We start from the raw sequence: 20,233 nt of genomic DNA, 5'->3' as shown, positions 1-20,233 counted from the left end.
ACAAGATCATTTTATGCACAATCTGGAGGCAATTTGATCACACGAGAGCTTGTCCCAACCTTTAGAAACCTCTGGATGTTTAAAAGTTACATACACGTCACTCTTGGTTGTGTACACGCTGTAGTTGAGGGACTCGATGGCCATCCAGCGCACAGGAAGTCGACCCTGAAGATAAAATAAATTAAAAAAACACAATAATAAGTAACGTCAATTCAAAACAAGAGCATTCACCCAAAGAAAATACTTCTAAAATACCATTCCAAAGATTACAGTCTAAACAAAGGCACTGCATGTTTAAGATTGTACATTAACACTTGTACTGCCCCCTAGTGGAAAACGTAAGCATCTACTTGGTTCCAAACGCTAAACTCCCAAAGTTTCCAGGTTGAACTCACCATTGTTTTCTTGACATAAACTTCCTCTCCTCGCGACAAACCAAAGTCTGCGATCTTGGCCACGAGGTTATCCCCCACTAGAACGTTTCGTGCCGCCAAATCCCTGTGTATGAACTGGAAAAGAAACAATAACTGTAAAATAGAGAGCATCAATTGACCGCGTGTACATGATTTTGCTTAGGGTGACTAGATTTTTGAATTTAAAAACTGGGACACAACCGGTTTGGGATGGGAAGTAGTAATAAAAGTGTAAAATGTGTATGCACTCTGATCATTCATACCTCTTTCACAGTCGGTAAATAATCTGAGAGACCTTTATCAGTGGAAATGAGTGCATCTTTGTTGTTTTGGTTATTCGAAGCCAGATTTTCTCTAGTTTGGCTAAAGAAACGACAATATATTCCCTTCTTTATTGTTGGTGGGTCTCAAAGTGGTCACAACTGGGACAACTGGGCCATGCCTTGAATAAAACTGGGATAAATCAGTGGTTTTGGACACATCCGCAAATACATGGGACACCGGGCTTCAAAACTGGGACCGTCCCGAGGTGAACGAGGACATCTGGTCGCCCTGATATACCTGTTTGTCGCTGAGGTAGTGCATCCCGTTGGCCACGTCCACGGCGAACTGTAGCAGCTGTTGCGAGGTGAGCGTGGAGGCCGTGCCGTGCTCTTTGGCGAAGGCCGGGTCGGTCTCCAGCACTCGGCTCTTCCTCAGGAAATCCAGCAGGTTTCCGTAGGGAGCGTACTCGATGGCAATGTACAGGTAGCCTACGGAGGTACAGCGGGTTAAGGTTAAGAGCGTTGGTGCCTTTCAGTGAGGAGGTTGTGGGTTCTGTATACTTTTGTTGAAGTCAGTGGTGTTTCATTGCAGTGGGAGGAAGTGGAATTGACACTTGCTTAGCTTTATTTTAGGACAGTATGTGGGTATATACTATATTACAATCGATAATGGGATAATACCTAATTTTACATTGGTGACGAGGGCTTCAGGGGGGGGAAAAGTATTAGGATTAGATTTGAGTTTATGTTTAAAAAGTAGGATTCTGTTCCGAACGTCCCGGAGCAGCATAAACATTTTTTAGGCCCGAGCCCCAGCAGGGCGGAGGGCCTATTGCTCAAAATTGACAAAATTGAAATGGCCGCGATAGCGCCCCCTACAGAGTGACCTTTAAATTAACATTGAAGGTCAAAAATTAGTTTTACCAAAATTGTCTAAACTTTACCCAAAATTCTATTTTGCCGTCCCGATCACAAATGGGCGTAGCCCATTCACTCATTGTTGACAACAGCAGCGCAAAGCGCTGCATTCCTCCAAAAACCCTCCTGGCATCGTCCCGTACGCGAGAATCCATGCCGCAGGCATGGGCCATGCTTCTTTCTGCTCAAATCAATGGAAGTCTATGGGGAGTGGGCGGGGCATCCCGACGGAATAGGGAGTGACGAGCGCGTAAGCGCTCGTAATGATGATTCCACCCCATGGCGGCATGGGGAAGGCTTAGAGCTTTCAAACGATGTATAATTTGTTGTTATAGTGGAAACGGCTATATTGTTTTTGCTAAAAATATTATTGTTATTTTTTTTTTGTTCTTCATCTGCGCTTTGAGCTCTAATTTGACCCCCTGAACATGCTCAAAAACTCACCAAACTTTGCCCAAAATTCAGAATCGGCGAAAAATTTGATTTTTTCTGGGCCATTTTTTTTTTCGGCAAAAAATGGCGCGACAGCGCCACCGACAAAAGTCAAAATACATTGCGCCTATGGGAGACGCCCCGAGGTCAACTTTGTCGTAGAGCTACGAAATTCGGAACACGCATTCCTCTTGTGAGGACAAAAAACAAATATTATTGTGGCCACGCCCCCAGACTTACCCTATGGCCGCCATCTTCCTTTGAAAATGAAAACACGCTGAGTTAGCCATTTTGTTCACGTCAAACTTTGACGAACTCCTCCTAGGGCGTTTTGCCCACTGACTTCAAAATCGGCGGACGTCCTCTGGACAAGTGGGGCATCTAAAGTTATCCAATTTTTTGAGATGCCTTTTATGGTCTGTGTGCGGCGCAGCCGCAAAGTTGGACAACTTATTTTGGGATATTGCTAATCTAAAAATTGCTCTCATTTGATCAAAACGAGTCCGATTTGGACCAAATTTGAATCAGTTGTTAAACTATCCAGTTTGGACCAGTTTAGGATGACAAAATTGAAATGGGCGTGATAGCGCCCCCTACAGAGTGACCTTTAAATTAACATTGAAGGTCAAAAATTATTTTTACCAAAATTGTCTAAACTTTACCCAAAATTCTATTTTGCCGTCCCGATCACAAAAGCCAATCACAAAAATGCCTAAATTTTTACGCCGTAGTCGTAGCGATGACATAAACCTCCCATGTTTTCCCTATGGGAAAACCGCAAAATCTCTCAAATTACCACATTTTTATGTTTTACACTTTAACAAACTCCTCCTAGTGCGTTTTGCCCACCAACCTCAAAATCGGTGTACGTCCTCTAGACAAGTGGGGCATCTAAAGTTATCCACATTTTAAGGATAGCTTTTACGGTCTCTGTGCGACGGAGCCGCAAACGTTTCCCAGAATTCTGACTATTTGGCCTTCAGAGTGGCCTATAAACAATAGAGTTTTTCCAAATGACATGATATTTTGCACAAAATTCTAATTTGCCATCCTGATCATAAAAGTATGAGAGCCAAAGTCATATTTTGTACGCCGTAACCGTAGCAATGACAGAAACATCCCATGTTATCCTTATGGGAAAATCGCAGAATCGCTCAAATCACCACATTTTTACGCTTCACACTTTAACGAACTCCTCCTAGGGCGATAGCCCAATCAAACTCATATTTGGGAAAAATCATCTACACAAGCGGGGCATCAAAAGTTATTCATATTTTGCTTTTAAGTGCTACGGTCTCTGTGCCGTGAAGCTGCAAATATACTGTCACAAATGGGAAAAACGCTAAATCTATGAAATGTTCACATTTACGCTTCACACTTTAACAAACTCCTCCGTGGGCAATAGCTCGATCAAGCTTAACTTTTGGGAATATCATCTACACAAGCGGGGCATCAAAAGTTATCCATATTTATATTCTGAGTGTCACGGTCTCTGTGCGGCGGAGCAGCACATTTGACTGACACTTGTGTTCATTTGCACTGGATTGGCCATGTCCAATGTGTCGCCGTCTGTCAAGTTCTTTTTTAATTCAACACACAATAAGGGCGCCATCTTTATCAAGTCGAAAGCGCAGAGTCGGAAGGCCGGCGGCCCGCGAGGGCCGTTGGATGCCGCTTGCGGCTTTAATAGTTATTTTTGTATCTTTTGCTGTTAAGTTTTCTTTTCCATTACTTTCTGTTGGTTGTGTTTCGAAGGCACTTTCAACCTGTTGTTTACTTGAACCCCTGTGACCCCTGCACAAAAATGTCCAGTGTGTACGGGCTTTTGTTTGTGCACAAATGGCAAGTACATATCTTGATTTGTGTATTTCTATGAAACAGAAGCACATTTGAGAGAAGACTGAAACATGAACTGCAAAACTCACAGGAATCACACATATTTCAGATCCTATTTGTAGAGGTTTAAAACTAAAGACAAAAATGCAGTATATTTAGGTGTTTACGGAGGACATGCTCTTACCATAATATTTGCAGTCTTTGCCGTTTGAAAATTGCACCTACACAAATGTTAGTTTTTTTTTTAACATATTGCAATACTTTGAGTAGTTTGTGAAAGTAATAGTCACTATTTTTGTACAAACTGTATTGTATGGTATAGTAGTTTCTTGAGACATAAATTGTGGTAACAATAATCTCTAGGGTTAGAGTTGGAAGAGATTAAGCTTGTTTCTAAAGAACAATGCTCAGGCTCAGACTTATTGAGACTAAACTACTAAATTGCCCTAAATGAATGAATGTGAGAGTGAACGCTTGTTTTTCATCTTGTTGTCGAAATACTTCTATTTTCAGTAAAACTCTGATCCCGCTTGCTGTTAAACAATACGTAGAGAGTTATGGCTGCAGATAATATTGCAACTGAACTGGAATTGTTACTTGGTTAGCAAATGGCAGAGGTTGCAGTGGTTTGCCTAATGGAAAATACACCACACAGAACAAAATATCCAGTCTATTTAGGTAAAAATGATTGAATTTTGCCGTAAAATGCATTTAGCTGCACATATTTCAGTCTCTCAGATATTACCGCTCATTTGCGTGCTGAAAATCTGAACTGAATCTTGAAAAATCTAATCGCAAAGACTAAAACAACTTGATTTCCCCCCAAAACCGTGCAGGCCGAGACAAAGTACAGGCTTGAAACTGATGAATCAAAATATAAACTTGACCAGGAATGAAAAACAAAGGTCTACCAAAGTTTATTCAGAAAACACGGTTCTTCCTACAAAAACCTCTTTTGCCTCAGCTCCAGAAAAACGCGGCTTTGAACAGTTTGTTGTTTGACTATCGCATTTCTTTTGTGTCTCGTGTGCAGCGACTTTCCAAAACCGCACAATGGCAGCGACGCAGGGTTGAGACATTTGCTGGATGTTTATTTTCAAGGTCTATTTGGGTTTGTTATGTTTTCATTGTTGTAATTTCCATAATTAAATCTAATCTCAGACGTCCCTAATCCCCGATCAAACAATGCCAATTTGATTAAAACAACGTAAAACTGGAAATTTAATCCTCAATGTTAACATTTGGTGATGTGGAAACCTGATTTAAATTCATGAAAACACGCCACAGCAGCCGGGACTAATCAAACGACTAATAACAGGCAGACGGGGACTATTTACTCTGGACTTATGCAGGGGATCTCCATTTGCGGATCGCAGCAGATGAGATGAGGGCAATAGTTCAGGATCTTAAAACCTCTTCTACAGGGGCCCGCGATGTAGTGGTATTAAAATGGCACCAGTGTCTGAAGCTCTTGTTATGTTTATTTATGATGACAGAGAAGTCATGTGGATATGCCCCATAAATACAGAGATGCTCAGACACGCGCACATTCCCAGTGAGTGACAAGATACTAAGGGAACATGAAATGATGCGATAAAAGTGTAATATCTTCTTGGTCAACCACCATATACTGTACCCAAGTAGAGTTACTTCAGATAAGCGCTACTACAGTACTGCTGCCATTGTTTTCACAGCTTCAGTTCATCATCATACATGTAGGTTTACTCTATATGATGAAACTAGTACTGTTATCATATGTTTGTCTTTAAAGGGAGAATATGTAGATTGTGCTGTTGTTTCAGAGTGCTTCTCCTGCTCAGTTTATGGACAGGCTCATGTTCAGCTCAGAAGCTCCAGATTTCCCTCATAAGCTGCAGAGGCTGCACTAGCACTGTTTCATGAGCGGTGCAGGTGCTCGGCTTTAGGTCGTGACCAGTCAGATCAGAGAGAGGCTTAAACACACTGGATTTCAGAATCAAAACTGGCAACTCAAATGAGAGACTAACGTGGGGCTCATTCTGCTTTCTGATTGGATCATTGAGAACCCAATTAGAACACAAATTACTTAACCATCAAGTCCCATATCAATTGTTGTTACTTGTAAAAGCTATATTTGATCTGAACTTGTTTAGCTCAGGTCATGCTATTACATTTAAAATAGATTTCTACAAACCCTACCATTAACTAAATACAACTTTGTAAGGATGAAACCAGGATCATACCAGGATCACACCAGAATCAAACCAGGATCAAACCAGAATCATACCAGGATCAAACCAGAATCAAACCAGAATCATACCAGGATCAAACCAGAATCAAACCAGAATCAAACCATAATCAAACCAGGATCAAACCAGGATCAAACCAGAATCATACCAGGATCAAACCAGAATCAAACCAGAATCAAACCAGAATCAAACCAGGATCAAACCAGAATCAAACCAGAATCAAACCAGAATCAAACCAGAATCAAACCAGAATCAAACCAGAATCAAACCAGAATCAAACCAGGATCAAACCAGAATCATACCAGGATCAAACCAGGATCAAACCAGGATCAAACCATAATCATACCAGGATCAAACCAGAATCCAACCAGAATCAAACCAGAATCAAACCATGATCAAACCAGGATCAAACCAGGATCAAACCAGGATCAAACCATAATCAAACCATAATCAAACCAGGATCAAACCATGATCAAACCAGTACAAGTGTGAATACACCTTGGGGATATGAATAAAACAATGATAAGCTGTGGCCAAAGGCCACTAGGGGTCGCTGATCCCTCACCTCTGTTCTCACAGGCTCCGATCAGGTTGATGATGTTGGGATGTTGCCCCAGTTTGCACAGCACCTCCAGCTCGCCTGCAAAGTCTCTGTGGTCATTCTCCGTGGCGTATTCTGAGGAAACAAACCACATCATTAGAGGAAAACCTGTGAAGCAGCTCAGAAGTTCAGATCTTTTGAAAGGAAAAGATTTGATCATCCAAAGAAAATGTATGAACAAGACTGAGTATACAATAAATTAGAGAAAATGTATCAGATAAATATGTATTAATATTTTCGAAAGTTTGTCATATTTTAACCAGTGCTTTTTGTAGTTTTATGTTTTTTTTAGTAGATGATGATCTTATGATTTTGCAACTTCTTCAGTGTTATTGATATTATTAATAAATTGCGCTCTTCTACAGCTGAATTTTACCTTTGAGCATCTTTATGGCCGCACTCATCTTGCTGCCGTCTTTCTTGATCATTGCTTTGATGACCTAAGTATGAAATCTCTATTAACTGAAAGGTACGTGATTAAAAGAGGAAACGATATATTTCAAAATAATTAAATAAACTACCTGTCCAAAGTTTCCCTCTCCGATGACGTCTTCAAACTTAATATCCTCCCACTCCAGGATGGGGTATGTGAGGGGCTCAGGGGTGGGCTTTGGTCTTCTCGTGAGGGTCAGAGTTCCAGAGTTGAACTGCAGGATAGTTTCCTCTCCCTAGAGCAAATAAACAGGACCTTTATTACTGAAAAACAACTGAAACGTTTTCTTAATAGAGTGAAAGGACAAGAACATCAGAAATGAGAAACATTAACTTAAAGAATAAGTAGAATGTTCAAATAGATTCAAAGTCTGTTGTTGAGTGACAGTAGTTTATATTAATTGGGAAATGGTAATAAATCTTGTATAATCTCTTATCTTGACCCACTACCAGAGTTGAGTTGTGCTCAGTTTAATTTAATCAAGAACTTCTCTGCAAAAGTGCGTCAGCGTTTCGGTGTTGGTCGTCAGTTGGTTCTATGTTTCTATGTTTTATCATCAATTACATTCACTTCAAAATGATCAATCAGATGAAACCTTGAGACAGTTTGTATTTACTCTTACAAAATAAAATCCCCCCGGAAGGAGATGGAGGAAGTGTCTGGGGAGAGGGAACCCTGCTCAGACTGCTGCCCCGGCGACCCGGCCCCGGATAAAGCGGCAGAAAATGGATGGATGGATGGATGAAGTTTCCCCAAATCCTTTTTTCTTAGACCACTACTTTGTACGTCTACTAGTATTTTTAAGTAAAGGTACTCTTGCATGGGTACAATGTTTGACCATACCATACCCACTAGAAACTTTTACAGAAATACAAGCATTTTCTCCCGCGATGTAATGAGTGGCCTGTCATTAAATGCGACTGTACTCACTGATCCGGACTGGTAGGTGAACGTGCGGCGTCTGTTGAGCAGAGTTTTGCGGATGAAGAACAGAGCCAGCAGCACCAGCAGAATGGTCACAAAGGTCACGGTCACTGAGCCCACGATGGCCACCAGGAGCTGGTAACTGTCCCCCAGAGGCTTCCCTGCCACGCCCTGAGTGGTCGGGGTCAGGCTTTCGACGCCTGCGCGTGTCATCGCGTCAGGAAAGTGGAAAGGTAAGTTACGAGATAATTAACAGGCGTGAAAATAAAAGCTCAGTTGACCTGCTTCTGTGGCTGATAAACAATATGAGCAGATACTGATATTTATATTTTAAAATCCATAGTGAGGCCCAAAAATATGAAGTTGGAGTTAAGATAAAAAATGTACTTTTCACTAGTAGAATATTTACAAAATGTGTTTATTTGGGATGTAAAATAATTGTGTAAAGACATATTTAAACGAAACTTCTCTTCTATAAGTATTTTTACCCATTAGTTCATTCAAAAAGACCCCTAACGACAGATACGATAATGGAACCATTCTATTGCCCATCCCAAGTATATGTGTGTGTGATCCTACCTAAAAGAACATTTTATACAGGCACTGAACAGGCAAACATGAGCAGCGGTTATGAGCGGGATAAAATGCTCTTGATGTCCATAGTGCTTTTTGTGTACGCCATAACTGCCCTGGGGTAGACCGACTGAAGCGAGGCTGCCAATCAGTGCCACCACAAATCACTCTCACGTTCACGCAGATTCATAATAGGCACGTTGAGTGAAGTGGAGACCTGTGCAATTAATCAAATTTTAATCAAGAGTGAGATTCAGTCATTTTTGATTGTCAATTATCATCTTTTTAATTGAAAGTCCACAGCCAAAGGTCAGACTTTGGAGGAAGATATTTGACTTTTTCGAGTTCAATGACACTGATTAATTAAGATATATTGACAGAAATGTGTATTTGTTTTTAATTAAACATTGTGATAGATAGATATGAGGGGGGAAAAGCCCTAACGATGTGTCTTGCCTAAGTGCATCTCCACTAATGGCATTGGCAACTCACGCATATGTTCAATGCCAAAACCCTTGTACGTTTTTAAAGATGACTTACTGATAAACGCCACTCCAATCACACTATCACACTCACTTCAAAGTGCTCTCAAGACACAGGTGAAGTGTCTTGCCCATGGACACGGCGGCAGTGAAGCGCTCTTACCGTCTCCTTGAGTCATGGCTTGGACAAACTTGCTCCACTCTCCCGGGACTTTGGAGAAGGCCCGGACCCTGAACTGGTAGAGCGTGCTGCCGTTGAGCGCCGTCACGTCTTTGGTGGTCTTGTTGCCGTCGTCCGTGTCCACCCAGGGGTGCGGGCTCCCCCGGCCCACCGGCTGGTACTCGATCACATACTTGACGATGCCTCCGTTGGGGTCCTCGGGGGGCTGCCACTTCACCTGCACGGCCGATATCGACAGGGGCAGCGCCTGGACGTTGCGCGGAGATGACGGACCTGGGCCGAGCAAAACAGAAAAGACGCATGCAAATAATTATGCAAAAGTGCTGATTAAACATTAACGTACAAAGTTCAACCGCAGCATGTGGGCGAGGAGAGAGTTACTTTGATGTGGTTCTTACAGAGTAGTTCTTTTCTTTCTACTTTTACCCATCATTAGCCTCTGAGCATGCAGTGAAGGGCTGGGTCATTGATCAAATACATTCAATAAACTATATTGTTAAGTTTACTCCTGACTGTCTTATTAGCAGAGCAGGGTCGTAATGCTAAAGAGAAAGACTATAAAATGTTATTAATTTGAATGGAAACCCGTATTGAATCAAGTAATTACCAGAAGTAGTAAAACACTATATGATTTCAACTAATTTGCAATAAACTTTACAATAAATTTGATTAATGAAGGTTGATTTGCAATTGCTTTTACGCAAATTGTTGGATATGAGAATGAAATTGTAATGAGCTACTCCTGCTTGAAAGGTCAGACTTGGATTTACATGTATTAAAATCACAGTCATCCAAAATGTCCAACAACCACAACAACAACAACAACAACAACTCCCCGGCCCTGATGTAGTGGTTTTTCGATGTGTTTTATGCACAGTTTTACATCCAATAGCTTCTTTAGTTTGACCTACACAAAAGAGTTGCTAATTTGCCTAATGCAGCCTCTGGAAAGGTTGATATAAAAAAAAATGGTGCGCGTGCCAATAAAATAAAATATACTATATACACATTTAAAGCATATAATACAATCACTCATCCGGTCATTCATCTAGTAAAACGAACCTCCCTCCAAAATACTGTCAGTCACACACATTTCTACACGATTACACACGCACAATCCATGTCGCTGCATTCATTCAGAAACACATGAATCATACGTGACTGCATCGTGTCACGCCACAACATGAGCCCGGTTTGCGTGCCAAAGATAACTGCATTTACCCTGGCTGAAGAGACGGAAGTGGTAGGGCTTGGACGGGGGCCCCTGGCTGCTGCAGTTGATGAGGCGCACCACCACGCTGTAGTCCTGCTGGTAGCGCAGCTGGTAGAACTTGATGGACAGGACGCTGAGCAGAGTGGTCTCCTCCTGCAGTTTGTCGCTGTAGGGCGGGGGGCCGAACAGCTGCACTAGGAAGCCGCTGGCCGTGGCCGCGGTAACGCCGGTGTTGCCGGGGAGACGCCAGTGCACGGTGACGTTACGGCCCTCCGCTGAGCTGGTGTCGATTTCCGGCTGAGCTGTGGGCTCTGAGGCGACAGGGGACAGGGTCAGCGCACCTGCTGGACTACGTCCCAGCAAGACACGCTCCTCGTGCGTGTGTCCAGTCTCGTGTGTAAGTTTGAGTCATTTCCATGGCAACAGACAGTCCGATTTATACTTATGAACATGGCCTGGTGGGTGAAAACACAATAACTTGTTCCCACTTTTCAGACTTTTCTTGCTTCATTATATACCGTAGTTTCCGGATTATAAGTCGCACCTTTTTTCATAGTTTTGGCCGGGGTGCGACTTATACTTATATTTATACTTATATACTTATACTTATGCTCCGGAGCGATTTATATGATATTATCTGGTATGTTCACACTTGCAACCGCATTTCATGTTTTTTTTCTTGTCTATTATCCATTTTTTGGATGGTGCGACTTATACTCCAGTGCGACTTATAGTCCAGAAATACGGTATATATTTGAAACACTATATAAACTAATTCGAGGCAACTCAAGTCTTATCAGAGGTTGTTGGCATGGCGTTGCCTCGGAAAAGTAAACTGTTCTGTAGCTATCAAAATACATAGCTCGTGTTGCATTAGCATGTAGCATTCTTGGATATTTATACACATTAGGGCCGTTGGAACACTGTATTCTCCATGTCTTTGTGTCTGCATTTGGTACAATACAACTCTGTGTTTACTCTTGCAGTTATTGAACAGTGGGGGACGTGATAGAGCAGCTCTTCTACTTTAAAATGAATGGACTCCGCTAGCTGTATCTCTTTTTATCTGCCCCAACAACAACTCAAAAAGAATAAAACTGTTTGAGCTCAATATTGCAGACACTGAACATTTAATTGCATCCAATGGAATCAAATAAACAGAGACATTTACTTTGCAAATTGTGTTCTTTTACATTTATGGATTTGTTACCCTCAAACGATGCCACATAAGCTGTCTGTAGATGAACTGTAGGGGAATGGAGATGGACATTCCACGGCCAGATAACAGAAAATCTCTCTTTGAACATTGGGGGTTTTTCGTTCTCCCTCTGTCCCTCACCGCAGGGGAGCCGCTGTGACTTGTGTGATAAAAAGACCTTCTTCCCCCCACAGTCTTACAGGAAGATGCCCCGATGAACTGTTTTATGTGATTATGCCATGAATGTTTTTCGAATCAACTCATGTTTCACCTTGTGTTACGTATTTTTCCACTGTTTAAGGTTTTATATTCCCAATGCTTTAACTCGATATTTTTATCACAGGTGAAAGAAGATGTAAAATGTGTCTACCTCAAGAAATAATGTGCACAAACTGCCAAAAGTGTTTAACGTGTAAATGTTAAAACAGGGTTCAATGTTTTTGCCATTATTATTTACGTTACTCCAGTTTTATTTTCTCGGTCAGGAAAATGTTAGACAGGAAGTTTTCGCAGTAGCGCCCGCCCCTTTCGCTCCCAGCATGCCCTGCGGGCCAGGTATCAAAAGGACGCTCCAAGCTAGAAACGACCTCTTTGTTCTCCTCTTGTTCTCTTCATCCCCTTTGTCCTCTCTCTGAAAGCCGTCTCCACGGACAGGCCTTTCACTTTTCCTTTGTCTCAACAAAATCCGTCCGTCACGTGGTCGACAAGGCCATGCCAGTCTAGGACTCTGAAACCACCTGAAACTACCTGGAACTACCTGGAACTACCTGGAACTACCTGGAACTACGCTTAAGCGCTAAACCGGACAGAGACTTTCTTTGCTACTTCGTTTCTTTTCTTTTTGAAGTAATCTACGCAGTTTACGTGGATCAGCGCTACGTCCTCATCTGAGTAAAGGCCGCGTGAGGAGCTAACACACCGCTAAAGCGTTCTACCGCCAAGGAACTCCCCGACATCGCCTCCGCTGCCGCCGCCGCTTCAAGGAAGTCGCAGCCTCCTCCGCTCCATGCGACGCATCGCTCCCCGGCGCAGCCTCCTCCGCTCCCTGGCGCCAAGGACCCTACAGCACGTCGCCGCCTCCTCCACCACACGTGACGCATCGCTCCCCGACCGCCGCCAGCTCCACGGCCGCCGCTCGCTTCACGAACCTTCGCCGCCACACCGCTCCACGCGACGCCCCGCTACGGACCTCGTCCGCGGACAAGGACCAGTCGGACCGAATCTCTACGGAACCGTAAGCCGAGACAACTGTGCGGTTCGCTTGTGGCGTGATTTGGGTAGAGCTCAGCTGTCCCTTCCCCCTTTAGCTTCTCACTTTCCCTCTTTTTGACATAGATTAGCATAGACACGTTTGATTATCAAAGGCAAAACCCTGGTTTAACATTATCTGCATGAAATCTGCTGTTAAATCTGATATAACATCACCTGTGATTTACCTGTGCGCATTTCTGCTCCGGTGTTTTGATTACCCTTTTGATAAATAAACTACACGAAAGAGTTATTGACTATTGTTTGTTTGATTAGACTATGTGTAAGTCCCTGAATCGTGAAACACCCTTCAGACCTTTTTTTTTAACGAGCGCGATTAAGGACCGTATCTTAGCTCTTTGGGTTTAACCCTGGTGCCCCGTCTTGTCTCGTTTCTGCTAAGAAATCTTCCTTAATCATAAACTGAATACATGTAGTTTTGAGACCCTACATATTTGGTGCCCCGTGTGAGGCGATTAAAACTTTTCATAGTCTTTGAATCAGATTAGTACTCATAAACTTTTGTGGACGTTTGAACTCAAACTGTATGCTGCTGTGTCGATGCTGGAATATGAGACTGCTTTGTGAACTTGCCGGCGCTGTAACGATGCTTGGATAAACCGTACGCTGCTGTTACCATACGCAAACCGCCTAGTTACTTCACGAACACGTGCACAAGATAATTATCGAACCTGGGGAAGCTTATTAGGGCTGTAACGCCGCATAAGCACATCCACCCCAAGACGGCAGGGGCAGTACGGCGAGTTTCCCGTCCCCGAACAACTGCCACGCTCGTGAATATTTTTGGCTCGCTACCAAATGACACGAGCAGAAGCTAGTACATAGGCTACGGCCCTGAGCTAGCACAAACACGAGCCGAGCTAAATGCCATGTTGTTGTGCTAACCGCCATTTTGTCTTTACAAACCACGCGGCCGAGCGTGGATGCTAACGCTAACACATGAGCTAAATGCTAACAAAGCCGTGTAGAGCGTGCCGAGTGACGACTCGACGCTAACTCTGACCCCCCCCTAGAGGCGGTCCCAGGCGCCCTGCGCCCAGCTGGAATTCCTCCGGAGGAAAACTGTCCAGCCCAGGAGCTTTGTCTCCACCTAGTGGTCATTAAATTGAATCACACCCTTTGCGGAGCCCTGTCTCCATCTAGTGGTCATTAAATTGAATCACACTCTTAGCGGAGCTTTGTCTCCATCCAGTGGTCATTAAATTGAATCACACTCTTAGCGGAGCCTTGTCTCCACCTAGTGGTCATCAAATTGAATCACACGCTTAGCGGAGCTTTGTCTCCACCTAGTGGTCATTAAATTGAATCACACTCTTAGCGGAGCTTTGTCTCCACCTAGTGGTCATTAAATTGAATCACACTCTTAGCGGAGCTTTGTCTCCACCTAGTGGTCATTAAATTGAATCACACGCTTAGCGGAGCTTTGTCTCCACCTAGTGGTCATTAAATTGAATCGCACTCTTAGCGGAGCTTTGTCTCCACCTAGTGGTCATTAAATTGAATCACACTCTTAGCGGAGCTTTGTCTCCACCTAGTGGTCATTAAATTGAATCACACGCTTAGCGGAGCTTTGTCTCCATCTGGTGGTGGGTAAATTGTACTACACTTTACCCTTAGGCTGACCCTGTTCCCCTGTCAACACACACCGGGGGTGACAATCAAGTCGCACCTAGACACTAACAAGATTGGTGTTTACTTTCGCACTGCATGCTCCTCGCTGCTAACACAGATTGTTTAAATGCTTTCGCAGTTTCCCCCACTGTTGTTTTAACGCTTTAATCAATATTTTTCTTTTAGAAGTGCATGGCCTGTTTTAACTAACCGCTTTGTACCTGTTCTGCTGCAAGTGTGTACACGCCCCAGAACAACACCTTGGTTAACGCTCGTTCTGCACAGCCGATGCTGTTTTAACGCGTTAATCAATATTTTTCTTTTGAAATGCATGGCCTGTTTTAATTAACCGCTGTGTATCTGTTTTGCAAGTGCTTGCATGCTCCTAAGCTCACACCTTGTTTAACGCTCGTTTCGCACAGCCGACGCTGTTTTAACGCGTTAATCAATATGTTTCTTTCAGAAGTGCATGGCCTGTTTTAACTAACCGCTTTGTACCTGTTCTGCTGCAAGTGTGTACACGCCCCAGAACAACCCCTTGTTTAACGCCTGTTCTGCACAGCCGACGCTGTCTTAACGTGTTAATCAATATTTTTCTTTTCGAAGTGCATGGCCTGTTTTAACTAACCGCTTTGTACCTGTTCTGCTGCAAGTGTGCGCACGCCCCAGAACAACACCTTGTTTAACGCTCGTTCTGCACAGCTGACGCTGCTGTTTAACGCTTTGATTAAACAAAATTTTTCCTTTCTATACACTGCATGATTTTCAACTAATCTCCGCAGGTGTACCCCGGCGCTAAGTAACACTTCACTGTGAATGCTGCACGCTATCAGAATAGCAGCTTGTTGTTTACCTGTTTGTCTACTGAATGCTGGTCAAGAACAGCGAGTGTCGCCCCGACCAGACCTCTTGTTACGTAACTGCATGGCCCTGACCCCGCTAAGCCTTGCCGTGTAACCTAGTGAATTGTTGTGGACACTGCATGCGTCCATGGTTGATGTCTAACTGCAATGCCATTTAACATGCCTTGTTAACTGTTGTTTCATCCAAACATCAACACCCGCACGACTGCATGCCCCGCTCACGCACGAACTAGCACGCTACACGCACAAAGGTCAGCCTAGCCACAGTAACTTAACACGAACACTCTAAAACGTTTCTTTTAAATTCTCCTAAGCGAGCGATTTTAATTCAGAAACTATCGGCGTCCCGACATATCTGTCCCACTTGACTGAATTGATCTAGACAACTCACAGACCTGGCGACTTGGGACCTTCTCGTCCCGACCCTGCCTCAAGTAAACATGGCGGACTCTGATAGTGATGTCATTCACTGGCCTGTAGACAACCTACACAAGTCCATGGTAGACTATACCAGTGAAGTAGCCCCTGGTGTCCTGGGAAGGAACAGGCTCCTGCCCAACAGGGTCCTTCACGAGGACCTTGCGCTGTGGCTTGACCTCCGACACGCGCCAAAGGCCCTGGAAGCTGACCTGGAAGATGCTAAGCACGCGCTCCACCGATCCATTCAGGCGACTGAAAAGGCAGAGACTGAGCTGCATGACCTTAGACTCCAGATAAGAGACCTGACTGACAGGCGAAGCCGTGCGAAACCGTCCTACGACCGACCGAGTACAGACAACCGGGAGGACCACGGGAGGGGGACTCAACCCAGTCCAACCCCCGTGGCCTGCCTGGATCCACAGAGGCTGTACTTCGAGGAAGAAAGGGGAGACTGGACAGACCGTAGCTGGCCACCACGGGACCACGACTACGACAGACGTAAGAGCCCCACCCCGTACGCTGACAATGGCCGACCCAGAGACTATCGAACCTCCGACTCTGACACGCATGGACGAACCTACGGGGGGAGGAGCCCCAGCCGGACCTACACTGACGGTAGACGACTGGGGGACGGCCGTGACCGAGACAAGTCCCGGTACCACCCCGGACCCGACTCTACCAGCTCCGCCCGACGTTATTCGGACTATGACCTACGGGACAGGCGACGTGACAGACGTAAGAGCCCCACCCCTTACGCTGACAATGACCGGCACAGAGACGATCGAACCTCCGACTCTGACACGCATGGACGAACCTACGGGGGGAGGAGCCCCAGCCGGACCTACACTGACGGTAGACGACTGGGGGACGCCCGTGACCGAGACAAGTCCCGGTACCACCCCGGACCCGACTCTACCAGCTCCGCCCGACGTTATTCGGACTATGACCTACGGGACAGGCGACGCGACAGACGTGACAGCCCCCGCAGACATCACGCCGAACTACAGGACGCGCGACGAGACGACCACGGTAGCCCCCGCAGGCACTACGATGACCACAGGGACGCGCGGCGAGATGACCGTAGGGACACTCGTAGGTACCCCGACGACTTCAGGAACACTCGTGAAGACTATCGCGCGGGCAGAGACCCCGATAGACGCCATCGAGGCCCGACCGACCATGACTTCGACAAAATAGCCAGGCATATCTCTCGGTTTGAGCCCAAGCCAGGCGTCGCTAACGACACCAGCGCGTACCTGAGAGACATCGACTCCTATGCTGGACGCCTGTCGGATCCGTCAATCAAAGACAAGATCTTCGATAACGGCTCAACGAAGGAAGAAACCCCAGAAGACTCCGCAGGCAAGTCTTCCTCTAAACTGAGTCTCGACGCTTCGAACCTCAGCAAAGAACAGCTGAGTAAGGTGCTGAAAATGATCCAAGACATGAAACGGAACCAGAAAAGTAAAGCGGAGGGCCTCGCCGTAACCTCCCTCGGACCTGAGACGAGTGATAACTCAGCGCTCAGCCAATCGGAAGACGAGTTAGAAGACTTCTATCGGAGCCCTGTGGACCTGGACCCTCTGTCGGAAACACCTGTCACTGGGGACCAACCCCCTGAAGACCAGGAACTTGACAGCGACGATCAAATGCCACCGGAGGCCAACGACGTCTTTGTGGTCCAGGTAAGTTCTATCTCCAGCCCACAGGATAACGACCCGTCGATCATCCAATGCGAGCCCCCCTTTACCCAGTTTCTTGGTAACCTTACCGAAAAGGGAGCCGCACGCAAGCTTTATCTTTCAGTCCTCTTGGAGGACAACTTCGTGCATGATGCACTCCTTGATACAGCCGCCGACATCAGCTTGATCTCTTGCGATCTTTTCAGAACCTTACAAAAGGTGGCCCAGCACTCTCAACGAGAACTGAAGTCACAGCCCTGCTGCTTGGAAATCCGACCTTACTCTCAGGTCAACACCACCCTTGACGAGGTGGCCCTGATCCAGATAACGATCGGCCCCATGAAACTGATGCATCCTGTTTACGTTTCACCTTTGAATTCTATTCCCCTTCTTTTAGGTCAAGAGCTGCTCAGTCGCTTCGAGCCACTGGTTGATTTTAAACGACTCAAAATCTGGGCACAAGTCCGTCGACCTCTGCCCACGCCCCAATCAACTCCGTCAGTTCAGTGCTGTGCCATCGTGACCCCTCCCAAGGTCGACGTGCCGCCAGACAAAGACCTCAACGACCTAGCCGACTCCCCGGCAAAACAAGGGGCCCTTGAAGGGGCTCCCTGTAACTTACAGGCTGACTCACTGGACAGTGAGTTGATGCCCACCCAGCCCACCCTTTCGGTGGCCGCGATCACACGGCCCCGTGCTGTCACCGGACAGCCCCAGCCCGATCGCGCCCTTCTCGAAGTGTCTCCGACCTTCGCTTCCTCTGACCTTGTGTCTCTACAAGCAGCCGATGGGGCCATAAGCCGCATCATCGGTTTCCTTCCTGACCCTGCGCCAAGTGCCCTCCCTCCTGATGCACTTGCTGCCGACGCATCTCTCGCTGCGCTGTGGCGTACAAGAGAGAACTTCACCTTGCGTCATGGACTGCAGGTGGTTGCCTCTGAGATCCTCACTGCACCCGCATTTGTGGTACCTCAGAGCCTCCGGGGGGGTTATGCTGACGCACGCACACGACGCGCCAACAGCTGGCCTCCGGGGGGTCAACGCCACATACAAACTCTTGACTGACCGACAGATGACCCTCCCCCTACACCTGTTGTACAAACCGGGAGAGGTTAGCATCGCAACCGCCTACACCAACCACCAATACATGTCGGACTTACAGGAGCACCTGAAAGCGACCTTCTCTTTCGCTCAGAAGAAGCTTGAGAAAAGTGCAAAGGATTGCAAGGCCTACTACGATCAGAAAGCCCCAAACGACAAGGTATGGTATTACATCTTAGCGCACCCGATCGGACAGACAAGAGACTGGCTAACCAAGCTAACCCGAAAGCTCCTCCCACGTTGGTCGGGACCCTACGAGATTGTCAACAAACGATCTCCGGTGGTGTACCACGTGAAGATCACCAAAGGACGCAGAGAACCTACTCTGAAGTGGGTTCATCACAACCAAATCAAAGCGCACCAAAACCCCATGGGACATGTCAGGGATGCCGATAGTTCCAACTAGAACACAACTCCGACAAACACACGCCCGTTAGGGACTGTACTAACAACTGTTTTGCACGGATTGTAAAGTCTACTAACCCTAACCACTAAAACCTAATCATCAAAGAATTACGTGTTAGTGTCTCTAAACACATCCCCAGATGTGTGTTGACAGAAGCATGTGGTCACAACGCCTCCTCCTGATGGCATGTGACACTTACAGACCCCAGACGTTATTGCGTATCGTGATAGCAATACATGACAGTACCGGCGGCGTTTGCGGTTAAAAACCTGTGACAGCAGGCAGCGCGTGCCCAACCTTCGTGGCGGTGTGAGACCAGGTCACAGAGACCCGGGCTAAAATAGTTGGGGGGCCGTTGACTCGTGAACACTTCCCTCCGAGAGGCGATCCTCCACTATGACAAGCATGACACAGCAGCACGAGTTGTTCTGCCCCGACGACATTTAACGCAGGCGCCACCTACTGGAGCTTGAAAAATTTTAGCCAAATCCCCGACTTACAGCTGGTCCTAAGCCCGCAAAGTCCCTACCACTAGCCTCGTATGTTAATCTCCCCTGCATGCAAACCATAGAGTAGAATATTCTGTCACCTGTTTCGTACAGAAGCGTTCCAACCTAGAAGTTGCCGCTTCGCTAGGGTGAAACGTATGTCAGGAACCTTGTTAACCACTTTCTTTTTTTTTCCACGATAGACATCCACCTTGATCTAATTTTGTACCTCGATACTACATAAGCTACCTCGGTGTCTTAAAATCTTGTTTCTACGCCCAAATTCTTGCACTAGGAGTCAAGAGCTCTTGCATGGTTTACCACTCCCTCTGAGGATGATGTGCTGAAATTTAGTAGCCTAGGGATAGTGTAACACCCACTAGCACCTGCCCCTCAGCCCAAATAGGATAAAGCGACCAGTCCAGGTTCAGAGGTCTACCCAAATCATGCCACTCTGTGCCGCTCGCTGACTCGGTAAGGACATTCCCTTTGACATTTGCCCGATGCTTCTTCATCGGAGAACCAACGGCCAATCGGGGGGTTGTAGGGGAATGGAGATGGACATTCCACGGCCAGATAACAGAAAATCTCTCTTTGAACATTGGGGGTTTTTCGTTCTCCCTCTGTCCCTCACCGCAGGGGAGCCGCTGTGACTTGTGTGATAAAAAGACCTTCTTCCCCCCACAGTCTTACAGGAA

General features: G+C 45.8%; 1 protein-coding gene across 1 annotated transcript in view; it reads right to left on the bottom strand.

Annotated features, from left to right (window-relative positions):
• tie1 (tyrosine kinase with immunoglobulin-like and EGF-like domains 1) overlaps positions 1-20,233 on the bottom strand; it is a 35,211-nt gene that overhangs the window by 5,908 nt on the left and 9,070 nt on the right. The window contains exons 12-20 of the mRNA XM_072438360.1: positions 10,506-10,808; positions 9,267-9,557; positions 8,055-8,248; positions 7,213-7,359; positions 7,068-7,131; positions 6,656-6,766; positions 975-1,165; positions 396-509; positions 95-165 (exon numbers count right to left, since the gene is read on the bottom strand). Coding sequence (XP_072294461.1) covers positions 95-165; positions 396-509; positions 975-1,165; positions 6,656-6,766; positions 7,068-7,131; positions 7,213-7,359; positions 8,055-8,248; positions 9,267-9,557; positions 10,506-10,808 — 1,486 coding nt within the window. The remainder of the gene's footprint in view (positions 1-94; positions 166-395; positions 510-974; positions 1,166-6,655; positions 6,767-7,067; positions 7,132-7,212; positions 7,360-8,054; positions 8,249-9,266; positions 9,558-10,505; positions 10,809-20,233) is intronic.

Source organism: Eucyclogobius newberryi, unplaced genomic scaffold (assembly GCF_026437365.1).
Source record: "Eucyclogobius newberryi isolate DKJ021-1_F unplaced genomic scaffold, fEucNew1.0.hap1 SCAF_9, whole genome shotgun sequence".
NCBI lineage: Eukaryota > Metazoa > Chordata > Actinopteri > Gobiiformes > Gobiidae > Eucyclogobius > Eucyclogobius newberryi.
The sequence above is the reverse complement of the archived record's forward strand: the minus strand, read 5'-3'. Positions and strand labels throughout refer to the sequence as shown.